This window comes from Choloepus didactylus, chromosome 7 (genome assembly GCF_015220235.1).
Source record: "Choloepus didactylus isolate mChoDid1 chromosome 7, mChoDid1.pri, whole genome shotgun sequence".
In the NCBI taxonomy this organism is placed as follows: domain Eukaryota; kingdom Metazoa; phylum Chordata; class Mammalia; order Pilosa; family Megalonychidae; genus Choloepus; species Choloepus didactylus.
The window spans coordinates 30,174,257-30,187,137 of NC_051313.1; the positions used below are offsets into that span (position 1 = coordinate 30,174,257).

General features: G+C 38.6%; 1 protein-coding gene across 1 annotated transcript in view; it reads left to right on the forward strand.

The window, feature by feature from the left end:
- Positions 1–12,881, forward strand: part of MAN1A1 (mannosidase alpha class 1A member 1) — a 178,491-nt gene that overhangs the window by 150,279 nt on the left and 15,331 nt on the right. Inside the window, exons 7-8 of the mRNA XM_037844405.1 lie at positions 147–270; positions 2,168–2,261. Coding sequence (XP_037700333.1) covers positions 147–270; positions 2,168–2,261 — 218 coding nt within the window. The remainder of the gene's footprint in view (positions 1–146; positions 271–2,167; positions 2,262–12,881) is intronic.

The following is a 12,881-nucleotide window of genomic DNA, read 5'->3' on the forward strand; positions in this document are numbered from 1 at the left end:
TCAAAGATGGCACTCAGTTTTTAAATATCCATAGTGGGGTATTAGCTGACATGTCAGTTTTAAAAAGCTGTCTCTTTCACTTCTACTATTTAGAGTTGTAAAAAAACGACCTCTAACTCTTCTATATCTTCTCTTCTCTTCTTCAGTGGAATTGGAAGGAACTGGCCTTGGGCTTCAGGAGGCAGTAGTATTCTGGCAGAGTTCGGAACCCTGCATCTGGAGTTTATACACTTGAGCCACTTATCAGGAAACTCCATCTTTGCTGAAAAGGTGAGATACTTCAATATGCCTTGCATTGAAAAGCAGCACTTGTTAAAAACGACCTACTCTTCTGGGAGACTAAGTCCTGTTAGATATGGGAAAGAACAGCCAAGTTTTTTTGTTACATGCAGCACTTCATTTAAACAGACTGTAAATGTGCATTCTTTCTACAACACTGTTCTAACCCAGCATGAGAGGACCTGCCTTCCAAGTCTGGTTCTCTATACCTCAAGCAAGTCACTTTGCCTCTCTGCATTTTTTTCCACATTGAAAAGTATATATAGTGTTGCATAGAGTATTGCAACCAAGTACATGAAAGGCTTTTTAGACTCAAAGTATTATACAAGCATAAGGTAACAGTTGATTTGTTTTATGTTTTTCAGGAAGCAAATACATCAATATTTATATAAATTCATATTCATCTCACTCTTAGCTTTCACTCCACTTCTTGCTCCCCTTTAAAGCAAAATTCCCTGGAAGCATTGTCTCCATTTGCATCTTTTCTTCTTGTCTCTCATTCTCTTGGATCCTCTCCAATAGGGCTTTCCTCCAGCCCCACCTGTCCTCGTGACCAGTGAGCTCCACGTGGCCAAATCCAGTGTTCATTTACACCCACATCTTCCTTACCCTCTCAGCCTTCAACACAGTCACTTCCTTCATGAAACACTCTCTCCAGGCATACAAAATTCGACTGATTTGCCTCCTACCTCCCTAGGTGCCCCTTTTCAGTCTCCTTTGCTGAATCTTGCTCATCTCCCCACCCTCTAAATATAGGAAAGCCACAGGATCAAACCTAGACCTCTTCTACATGCAACCCCTACATCCTCTCACTCCATCCCTTGCCTTTCATGCCAAATCTGTGCTGCTGACTCCAAATTTATAATTAATTCCAGTCCCACTCCTTCCCCTGAACTCCAGACTCTCTATCCACTGCCTTTTCAGCATCTCCACTAAGAGATGTAATGACCACTCACACTTAGACGTGCCTCAGTCTCAACTCCAGATCTGCTTCTACTCCAGTCTTCCCTGTCTTGGTAAATGGCAGCTCAATTTATCCAGTGGCTCAGAGCAAAAATCTTGAAATCATCCTGGGAAATCCTTTGGTTCTATTCTGTCCCTCTACTGCCACCCTGGTCCAAGAATCTGTCGTCTGTCACCTCTCACCCAGTCTGCAGTCTGACTCCTGTTTTCACTCTTGTCCCCTCAGTAGCACCTATACCAGCACAGGTCTCCCAGTGGCTTCCCATCACACCCAGAATAAGTAAGCCTCACTGTGGCCTGGGAGGCCCATGTGACCTGGGACCCAGCGGCCCCTCTGCTCTCTCACATTCTCCTCTTTGCTTCCTCCCCTTTACCCTCAGTGGCCTTCCAAACCCACTGTCTTCTCCAGGATCCTCCCTCTCCAGAATGTTCTTCCCCCAATTTCTGGAGGACTTGCTTCCTCCCTTCATTTAAATCTCTGCCCAAACACTATCCCTCTGCCTGCCCAGACCACCTAACTGTAAGTGTAGCCTCTCCCCACCCTGTCTCCTCATAGCACTCTCTATCCCTGCTACCCTCTTTTATGTCTTTCACACCATTTATCACCATCTAATGTATTGGATTTATTTGTTTATTATCTCTCATCCCACTAAAATACAAATCCCAAGAGGGCAGGGACTCTGTTTATTCCCTGATACATCCCTGGTGCCTAAAACAGTGTCTGGCACATGGTAGATAATCAATGTGGCTATATCCACCTACTGCTCTTAATAATCAGCTAAGACTGGCAGTCTTTTTTTTTCTAATTCTACATCATTTAATGCAACTTAATTTTTTTCTAAAATGGAAACGTGATCAAGAAAGAGAAAAGAATGGCACTAAAGTTGCTTTTTTAGATTTTTATAATATTTTATTTTCTATTTAGGTAATGAATATCCGAACAGTACTGAACAACCTGGAAAAACCACAAGGCCTTTATCCTAACTATCTGAATCCAAGTAGTGGACAGTGGGGTCAAAGTAAGTCAAAAGATTAGCTTTGTTTTAGTTCTTTTTCATACCCAGCACTGTGCTAGTGGCAGAAAAAGGAAGCACAAAAGAAGCAAAAATCTTGCTGAGGAATGTTTAGAAAATGGGGGAAAGGAGAATGATTCTTTTAAAAAACAGACTCATCATAAGAACAGACTGTGCTCCCAGGAAACCAGATTGTTTCTTTTTCATGCATAACTGTAAGCATAATGGCTTATAGGCACATTTAAGCCCCTTAACCAGAAAGGGAGGATCTGGTCAGAGTGGTAGGGGGATGGTAGCCTGGAATAAGCAAGTCATGTGGATAGAAGGAAAAATTAGTTCTTTGTAGTAATGACTATTAGGGTGTTGCATAGAGTAGCTGTGCCATTCTACTTCATAACATTTCTCACTTTCTATTTGGCTATGAGATTAAAGAGGAGCCTGATTCTCTATGAGTTGAGATATTAGAAGAGCAAACAAGGTGTTTTTCTACTTAATTTGAAACCAGCAGATAAAGGTTTCTTACCATTAGAGTTACCTTCAGGGTAAGAAAGTATTGTAAGAAGGCTTTTGATATCAGAAGCCCTTACTTCAGATCCTTTAGGGACTTTTGACCAGGGGTTTAAAGATTCAGAGTAGGTGAAAGAAAGGCCCTGAAGCTGATTTGGAGAAAAAAGAATAGTAGATTAAGCAGGGACTGAAAGCAACTGAGGTGCCTAACTACGTGTAGGGTGTTAGCAGTGCCTTAAAAATTTTTTTCTTTATATTTAAATATATTCTTAGATGATTATGCTTCACTGTTACTTTACAAGTTGTTGTGTTTTTTTTTAAATAATGTTATAAAAAAGAATGTGCTAAAATCTATGTCTGTGTGTTAGTGATGACTGGAAGGCCTGACTATGGAGCCCATATGACCATAAGCAAGTCTTCACTTATCTATGCTTTTAAAATGTGCAGGGAGGGAGCTAGATACCCAGGAACTTTGGGTATGCTCGGGCCGACTACAGGTAGCTTAGCTGGTGGTTTTGTACCCTAATTGCAGCTAGGATTTTTGTAAAGATTAGGAAGTGCTTAGAACAGTGCCTACAATGTAGTTAGTGCCTACAATAACATTAGCTGCTATTACTGCTGCAACTGTTTGTTAAATAAAGCAGGGGGCAAATACGTAATGTTGTATAAGGTGACAGCAAGTTTCATCAGTTGGAGGTATTAGAAAACACATAAACTCTCGCCATATATCACTGATGACAAAATCCTAATTTCTGTGGTTCGCACTGTAAACTCTGTAGGATTGCAGAGAAGCCAGAGGTTGATGTGGGCTGCCATGGTTTGGGAAGGAGAGACTGGGACTAAAGCTGGACTCAAACTCCAGGGAGGGTTTAAAGATTTGAGGAGGATGTAAGGAGGGAGGAAGAGAATGAACAAAATCCCAAAGAAGATACTAAGTTTTTATTTAAAAATTCCTAGAGCTGCATTCTCAAAGTGTGGTCTGCAGATCCCTGGAAGTTCCCTGAGACCTTTCAGGGGTCTACAAGGTCAATGTTATTTTTATAATTAGACTGCCTTTTTTTTTTTTTTGTCTTTTTCACTGTGTTGGCATTTGCACTTCTGGCGCAAAAGCATTGGAGGATGAAACTGCTGAAACCTTAGCAAGAACCAAGGCAGAGACATGAAATTGCACTATTAGCTATTGTAGTCTTTGCTGAAGTTAAAAAAAAAAAAAAAGATGCTAGTGTGCTGGTTTTACTTATGAATGTTCTTAATGAAACAGTAAATAATGATGGATTCTAGTAAATCGTAACCCTTAAATACACATCTTTGTACTACTCTGTGATGAAATGGAAAGTACACATAAACCAGTTGTGCTGCACAAAGAAAAACAGTGGTTGTCTTGAGGAAAACACCTGGTGATTGTTTCCTCAGATGAGGAACGGTTGCTAGGTGAGCTGGCCATTTTACGGAACACCATTTTTACTTGAAAGTGCCAACTGAACACAACTGTTGTTGTTTGGACTTGGGTAGTTGGTAGACATGTTCTTGAAAATGAATGAAATGAACCTGTCACTTCAAGAAAAACTGACAGTATTTGTGCCAATGATAAAATTTGAGCTTCTAACCTAACTTATTCTATGAAGCCAACATTACCTTAATACCAAAGCCTAACAAAGGCACTACAAGAAAAGAAAATTACAGACCAATTTCTTTAATGAATATCGATGCAAAAATCCTCATCAGATACTTGCAAATCAAATCCAACAGCACATTAAAAGAATTATATACCATGATCAAGTAGACTTTATCCCAGGTATGCAAAGGTGGTTCAACACAAGAAAATCAATTAATGTAATACACCACATTAATATATCATGGGGGAAAACCACATGATCATCTCAATTGATGCAGAAAAGGCATTTGACAAAATCCAGCACGCTTTCTTAATTGAAACCCTTTGAAAGGTAGGAATCAAAGGAAACTTCCTCAACATGATAAAGGGCATGTATGAAAAACCCACATCGTACTCAATGGTGAAAGACTAAAAGCTTTCCCTCTAAGATCAGGAACACCACAAGGACGCCCACTGTCACCATTGTTATTCAACATTGTGCTGAAAGTTCTAGCTATGGTAATTAGGCAAGAAAAAGAAACAAAAGGCATCTGTTTTGGAAAGGGAGAAGTAAAACTTTCATGATTTGCAGGTGACATGATCCTATATTTAGAAAGTCTTGAAAAATCTACTAGAGCTAATAAACAAGTTCAGTATAGTGGCAGGATACAAGATCAACACGCAAAAATCAGTAGTGTTTCTAAACACTAGTAAGGAGCAATCTGAGGAGGAACTAAAGAAAAAAATTCCATTTACAATAGCAACTAAATGAATCAAATATCTAGGAATAAACTTAACCAAGGATGTTAAGGACCTATACACAGAAAACTACAAAACATTACTAAAAGAAATCAAGGAAGACCTAAATAGAAGGAAGGGCATACCGTGTTCATGGATTGGAAGGCTAAATATAATTAAGATGTCAATTCTGCCCCAGTTGATTTACACATTCAATGCAATACCAATCAAAATTCCAACAGCTTACTTTGCAGAAATGGAAAAACCAATAATCAAATTTATTTGGAAAGGCAAATAGCCAAAAACATCTTGAGAAAGAAAAATGAGGTTGGAGGACTCACACTTCCTGATTTTAATGTATATTACAAAGCTACAGTGGTCAAAACAACTGTTACTGACATTAGGACAGATGCATTGACTAATGGAATCTAATTGGAAGTTCAGAAATAAACTCTCACATCTATGGTCAATTGATTTTTGACAAGGCAGCCAAGTCTACTCAACTGGGTCAGAACAGAGTCTTCAACAAATGGTGCTGGGAAAACTGGATATCCATATCCAAAAAACTGAATTTTTATACAAAAATTAACTCAAAATGGATCAAAGACCTAAATATTAGTGCTAGGACTGTAAAAAAAACTCCTAGAAAAAAATGTAGGGAAGCATCTTAAAGATGTTGTGATAGGAGGTGGTTTCTTAGACCTTAGACACAAAGCATAAGCAATGCAAGAACAAATAGATAAATGGGTCACCTCAAAATGGAATATTTTTGTGCTTCAAAGAACTTTGTCAAGAAACTAAAAAGGCAGCTTACTAAATGGGAGAAAATATAAAGAAATCCTACGATTCAACAATAAAAAGACAACCCAATTAAGAAAATGGGCAAAAGACATGGATAGACTCTTTTCCAAAGAAAAAATACAAATGGCTAAAAAAAAAAAGTCCATGAAAAGATGCTCAACATCACTGGTTGTTCTAGTTTGTTAATGCTGCCCCTTAGGCAAAATGCCAAAAATGGATTGGCTTTTATAAAGGGGGTTTATTTGGTTACAAAGTTACAGTCTTAAGGCCATAAAATGTCCAATCAGGTACCTTCACTGGAGGATGGCCAATGGCCTCCAGAAAACCTCTGTTAGCTGGGAAGGCATGTGGCTGGTGTCTCTCCAGAGTTCTGGTTTCAAAATGGCTTTCTCCCAGGACGTTCCTCTCTAGGCTGCAGCTCCTCTTCAAAATGGCACTCTCAGTTGCTCTTGGGGTATTTGTCGTCTCTTAGCTTCTCTGAAGCAAAAGTCTGCTTTCAAAGGCCATCTCCAAAATGTCTCTGTAAACTGCAGTTCCTCTCTCAGCTCCTGTGCATTCTTCAAAGTGCCCCTCTTGGCTGTAGCAAGCTTGTTCCTTCTGTCTGAGCTTATATAGTGCTCTCATAAACTTATAAAGGGCCATGCTGAATGGATGGGGCCACACCTCCGTGGAAATCATCCAGTGAAAGATCTCACTCACAGTTGAATGATCACATCTCCATGGAAACATCCAATCAAAAGTCTCCAACCCAATCAACACCAATACGTCTCCTGCCCGCACAAGGCTGCATCAAAGATAATGACGTTTTGGGGGACATAATACATCCAAACCAGTACACTCGTTATTAGGGAAATGCAAATCAAAACCACAATGAGATATCATTTCACACCTACTAAAATGACCATAATAATAATAAAAAAAAAAACAGAAAACTGCAAGTGCTGGAGAGGTCTTGGAGAAAGAGGAACACTTACTTGCTGCTAGTGGGAATGTACAATGGTGCAGCCGCTCTGAAAGGCAGTTTGGCAGTTCCTGAGGAAGCTGAATATAGAACTGCTATATGATCCAGCAATCCTGTTATTAGGTATATGCATAGAAGAACTGAAAGCGGGGGACACAGTAGACATTTGCACACTGATGTTTTTAACAGCATCATTAACAATTGCCAATAGATAGAAATAGCCCAAGTGTCCATCAACAGATGAGTAGATAAACAAACTGGTGTATACATACAATGGAATATTATGCAGCTGTAAGAAGGAATGAAGTCCTGATGCATCCAACAACGTGGATGAACTGTGAGGATATATGTTGAGTGAAATAAGCCAGGCACAAAAGGACAACTATTGTATGGTCTCACTAATATGAACTAATTATAAGGAGCAAACTCTGGAAGTTAAAATCTAGAGTCCAGGTTACCAGGAGATAGAAAGAGAGTAGAGAATGGGCAAATAATGCTTCATCTATAAAGAATGTTTAATAAAGTTGACTGTAAATGTTCAGAAGTGGATAACACAATACTATGCAATGGTAGCGCAATACTGTAAGTGTAACTAACAATGCTGAGTGTCAGTATGGTTGAAAGGGGAAAGCTAAGATCCTGTATGTCAGTAAAATGAAAGCTAGAGGATAAAACATGGGTCTGTGTAACATAGCAAAACCTATAGTGGACGATGACTGGTTAATTGTACAAATAAAAGAAAATTCTTACATGAACTAGAACAAATGTACATCACTATTAGAAGGTGTTAATAAGAGGGTGGTGTGTGGGAAAAATACACAATGCAAACTAAGAACTATAGTTAACAATGACATTGTAATATTCTTTCATCAGTTGTAATAAAGGCATTATACCAGAGCTAAGCTTCAATGATAGAGGAGTGTAAGGGATATGGGATTTTTTTTTTTTTTTTTTTTTGGAGACATGAGAATGTTTTCATATTGGTTGTGGTGGCTGACTATGTATCTGTGTGAGATTGAGTTTTCTCTGTATTCTTCAGCCAAAACAACATGCGGCAATGGACTGAAAGTAGACACAGATATGGGAATCCAGTTGGCTTCTAAGAAGTCAAAACATAAAGAGATTTGCAAAAATGTAAAACAGTGTCACTTGTCCCACCAAATTTATTTTTATGAACTATAACTATGTATCTTAAAATAATGGATACATTGTTATTTTAAATGAATTAATAAAAATTTCTTTTAAATTTCTGTTTTTATTTCTAGCTTTGTGAATATTGGTGGGTGTTACATAAACGAAAGCTACTTGGGGTCATCAGTTATTTTTAAGATTGTAAAGGGAAAGGGACGCTTAGACTAAAAAGTGGGAGGACCACTAGAGCATTGAGTATAAAACAGAACTTGAGTGGCTTTCTAAATATAAGATAACTAGATTTAAGTTCTCAAAAAGGACAAGCATTTTTTTTGAGTTCTCCTCACCAAAGCTGTCAAAGTGGAAGAAAAGATTCTCTTTGGTTTAATTTTCCTCCTGTGATTTAGGATTTAGAAGTCACTATGGAAAGGCATCCCAGCTTCACTTTCCAGGCCATCCATATACTGTGTATCTGGCCATGCTTCCTGGTACAAAGAGCGCTTTATATTTGGATTGCTTATCAGCCAGTTTCCTGATGGAAAAACAAACAGCATTGATGAGTCTGTGGCCTCTCTTCTCCCACGCCCTCATCCTGTGTTCCAGCCACGAGGAAGAGACACTTAGTTTTTATTCTCTAATCAAGGCCTGCTAGACCATATCCAGGATGTGGCTTGAGCTGTTTCCTTAGCCCTCCCACCTCTCTTCTTTCTACAAGGCCTTCTTCTCTAAGATCCGGGTTAGAATTTGTTAGTGGCCACGTCTCCTCTGTGCATCCCCTTTCTTCTTCCCCTGCCCCAGCAATTTTGGGTACTTTCCTATCTCAATCCTGTTCCTAATAACTCATATACATATCCATCTCTCTAGGGATCCACAGGGCGGTGACTGTGTCTTACTCATAGCTATCACTCACATACCCAGCACACAGTATCTTGCAACTGTTAGGTGTTGACTTACTTGAATTTTGTGAATGCTTGTGTGCCCAGCCTGACGGTCTTTCTACCTCTCCTTTTAACATTAGTTCCATTTATTACCTTCTAATATTCTCCCCGCTCCTCGGTTACAGCTGAAGGGCAGCGTCCAGTGCTGGCCACTGAAAATGTAACAGCCCTTGTGGCCCCTGCGGCCAGGATGTGAGGCTCTGTGCCCATGGACAGACCGGTATCACCCTTCTCTGCTTTCTTTAACTGGCATCAGTGGGCGATTGCTTTGAAGAGAAAACTTTCAAAGTCTGATAAAGTCTACAAAAAAAATGACAGTATTGTGTATTTTAATCCTTTGTCTTAATTCTTTTGGTACTTGTTTTACTCTTTCTCTTTTTTAGGTATTAGGAACCCTTGACCTCAAATACTTATCCTCATTTCAGATACTTTTTATGAGACCTAATAAATTGTCCCCTTTAGGGAAAAGCGTAAAATTTGAGTGACTACAATATATATTACATTTAGAGCAGTTGGGTATAAAAATACCATATGTGTTCTTTCTCAAATAGGGAGGCCTTTCCTGCTGTTAAAATCAAGCATGTTTTCCCCACATCCACTGAGATGTTAACACAGGACTGTTGTCAACACTAACAGTCATTTAGACCTGGAGGAAGCTCAGTGAGTGATGTGCTTAATTATCAAAAAGAAGTTCGCTTTCTCTCATTTCTTCTCTACATTCCTTTGTTTTGATTCTGTCCAAATATTACATTTTTGTAGGCAGGAAATGAAAAAAAAAATAGAAAATCAACTTAGCACTTAACAAAGTTAAGGCAAACATGATATTATGTAACCCTTTTTTCCTTTTAAAAAAATCTCCAAATGCCCAAACTTGATTCTCCCACTCATTACAGAATCATAATCCACAGAGGAAAAAATCAAGATGCTTCTGGCTGTTAGTTTTCAGTTCTCATTGCCTTAACCCTGAAAGACATGTCTGGATCGTGGCCATCATTTTCTGTAACTTCATTTAGCCCTTGTTATTTTGACAGTATCCGGACAGTGATTTGCTTTACCATGCATCCCTTGCATTTGTCTCCAGCAATCATGTTGATAACGACAGGGCTTATTATTGATGAGATAGTGCTTAGTCTATTTAGTTTGCAAATGTCAGAGGTTTTGTGGTAATTTTATTTAGGAAACAGTAAAGGTCATTTCAAACATGGTTATTTTAAGAATGGCCTTAATTTTGAAAACAGATTTTACCTTAAAATTAAAACTGTTATTCTGGTCTTTCTGCAATAAGAAAGTCTTATCTATAAAGACTTAGAAATATGGCTGTTCTGGCTTGAATAGGTATAGTCTTTTTAAGGTTTATTTACAAGAATTTTGCTTTGTTATCAATTGTGTTTTGAGTGCCTACTCTGCAGGAAAGGGTGATCCTTTCTAGGGACAAGTGTAGAACTGGGAAACAATAGGCCTGGTCCTGCCTTCCTGGATCATGAGCTCATGGAGGAGATAGAAAAAAATCCCGTCATATTATGAAATTGCAAGTGTATTTCATGTATGCTATCAAAAAGAGTACAACAAGGAAAGAACAGAAAGTCAAACAACCCAATTTAAAAATGAAGAAAGCACTTGAATAGACATTTCTTCAAAGAAGATAATACAAATGGACAATAAGCACATGAAAAGATGCTCAACCTCATTAGTCATTAGGGAAATGTGAATCAAAACTGCTGTGAGATACCATTTCATGCCCACTAGAATGGCTACTACTAAAAAACAAAACAAAACAAAATATATCAAGTTTTGGAGAAGACGTAGAGAAACAGGGATACTAGTTCTTTGGTGAAAATGTAAAATGGTGGAGCCACTGTGGAAAACGGTTTGGCAGTTCCTTAAAAATTAAGTATAGAATTACCATATGACCTGGCAGTCCCACTTCTAGGTATATACAAAAGAATCTTAAGCAGGGACTCAAACAGGTCTTCGCATACATCCCTAGGAGCATTATTCCAATTGCAGAAAGATGGAAACAACACAAGTGTCCACCAACTGAGGAATAAACAAAATGGGGTTTATACGTGCAATGCAATGTTATAAAGCTGTGGAGTAGAACAAAGTTCTGATACATACAACAACATGGATGAACCTTGAAGCCATCATGTTGAGTGAAATAAGCCAGATACAAAAAAACAAATTTTGTATGATTTCATAGAGACAGAAAGTAAATTACAAGTTACCAAAGGGGAGAATGGATGCGGAGTCAATGTTTAATGGATGTAGAGTTTCTGTTTAACTTAATGAAAAGTTTTCATAATGTGGTGGTGATGGTGGCACAACATTGTGAATGTACTTAATGCTACTGAATTGTATGCTTGAAAGTGGTTAACTCAGAAATTGTTATGTTACATGCCTATATATACATGAAAAAAGACTATAACAAGGAAACCTAATGAGGATTCCGGGGAGGCATCATTGAGGAAGTGGCATTTGATCCCAAGTATGAAGAATGAAAAAGAATTACTAAATAAAAGGCAACGGATTTGGGGAGTCCATTTCAGGCAGATAAGAGCATGCCTTTCAGAGCCCAGAGATGAGAAGAGTCCTGATGTTTTTGCAGGAACAAATGAAGGACAGTTTAAGAAGAAGGCAGAGAGCAAGTGCAGCAAGAGGGATAATATAGAGAGGGTCTATCTAGATCACGCAGGCTTCCCACGGCTCCTTTAGGATCTGGTTCTTTGTCATTGACAGGCTTCAAGTAAGGCAGTGACCAGATTCACATGTGAAAAGGGTTACTCTGGCACTAATGTGCAGAATAGATTGGAGCAGCACTGCCATTAGAACTTTCTGTGATCATGGAAATGTTTTGAATCTTCCCTGTCCAGTGCAGTAGTCTAGGACCACATGTAGTCACGGTATGACTAAGAACAGGATTGTTTTATTTTCTTTTAACTGATTTTAATTTAAAGAGCCACATGCTCTCAGAGTGAATGCAGGAGACCAGATAATAGCCATTGCAGACTCAGAAGCAGGAGATAGCCCAGAATTGTACTTGTGAGGACAGAGAGGAATGGGTAGATTCTAGAGATATTTAAAAAGTAAAATTAATAGAGATTGGTAATTCATTGGATATGGGCAGTGAGGGAGAAAAGAAATGACCTGATTTCTGTTGTGTGCAGTTGGGAGGGTGGTGATACCATGTCCTGAGATAGGGACCAAAGCAGAAGATCAGGTTGAGGAGGAAAAGATAATGAATTCAGTTTTTAACCTGTTTAATTTTAGGTACCCCTTAGACATCCAAGTAGAGTATTGGCAGACATCTGGAGAAAGTTTGTCTTGGTCACTGAATAAATACTGACTTGCTTTTTTTTGTATAGCTAATTCAACAAATAAGATTTTGTTTTTAAAATAGAGAAGTGAAATTAGTTTTGAGTTACAAAACTTTAAAAACAGTTTTCCAAAATGAGTGTATCTTATTAATGCTCAAATTCTCTAGGAATTCCAGAAATGCTGTGTCAAACAGATTGTGTTTCGGTTTTTGTAGACAAACGTGCTTGGAAAATTAAAGTATTGATTCAAGCAGTAGGTAAGAGAATATAGTGTTATGTGGCAGAGAACAAGCAGATCCAAATGGGAGGCCCTGTGTGGGTTCTGGAATCTGATGGCATTTACCAACATTTCAATCTCACGCAGACTCTCTCAGCCTCTGTTTTGTCAATTTTAAAATGAGGATAATGATACCCTACAAGTTCAAAGTTATTATGTATCTGCAGTACATGATAAACAGTAGTAGAAGTGGTGGAGAATTGTAGGAATGGAGCGTTAAGAAGAAAAACTTCTGCCCTCGCTATCTCCTCTCTTACTGTCACCCGCACCCCACGCCACACACACAATGGGTTTTGGACCTTCCAAATCGATAACACCAGAAAACTTATCAAAATAAGAAGAAAGGCAAAAGCTTGAGGGGCTAC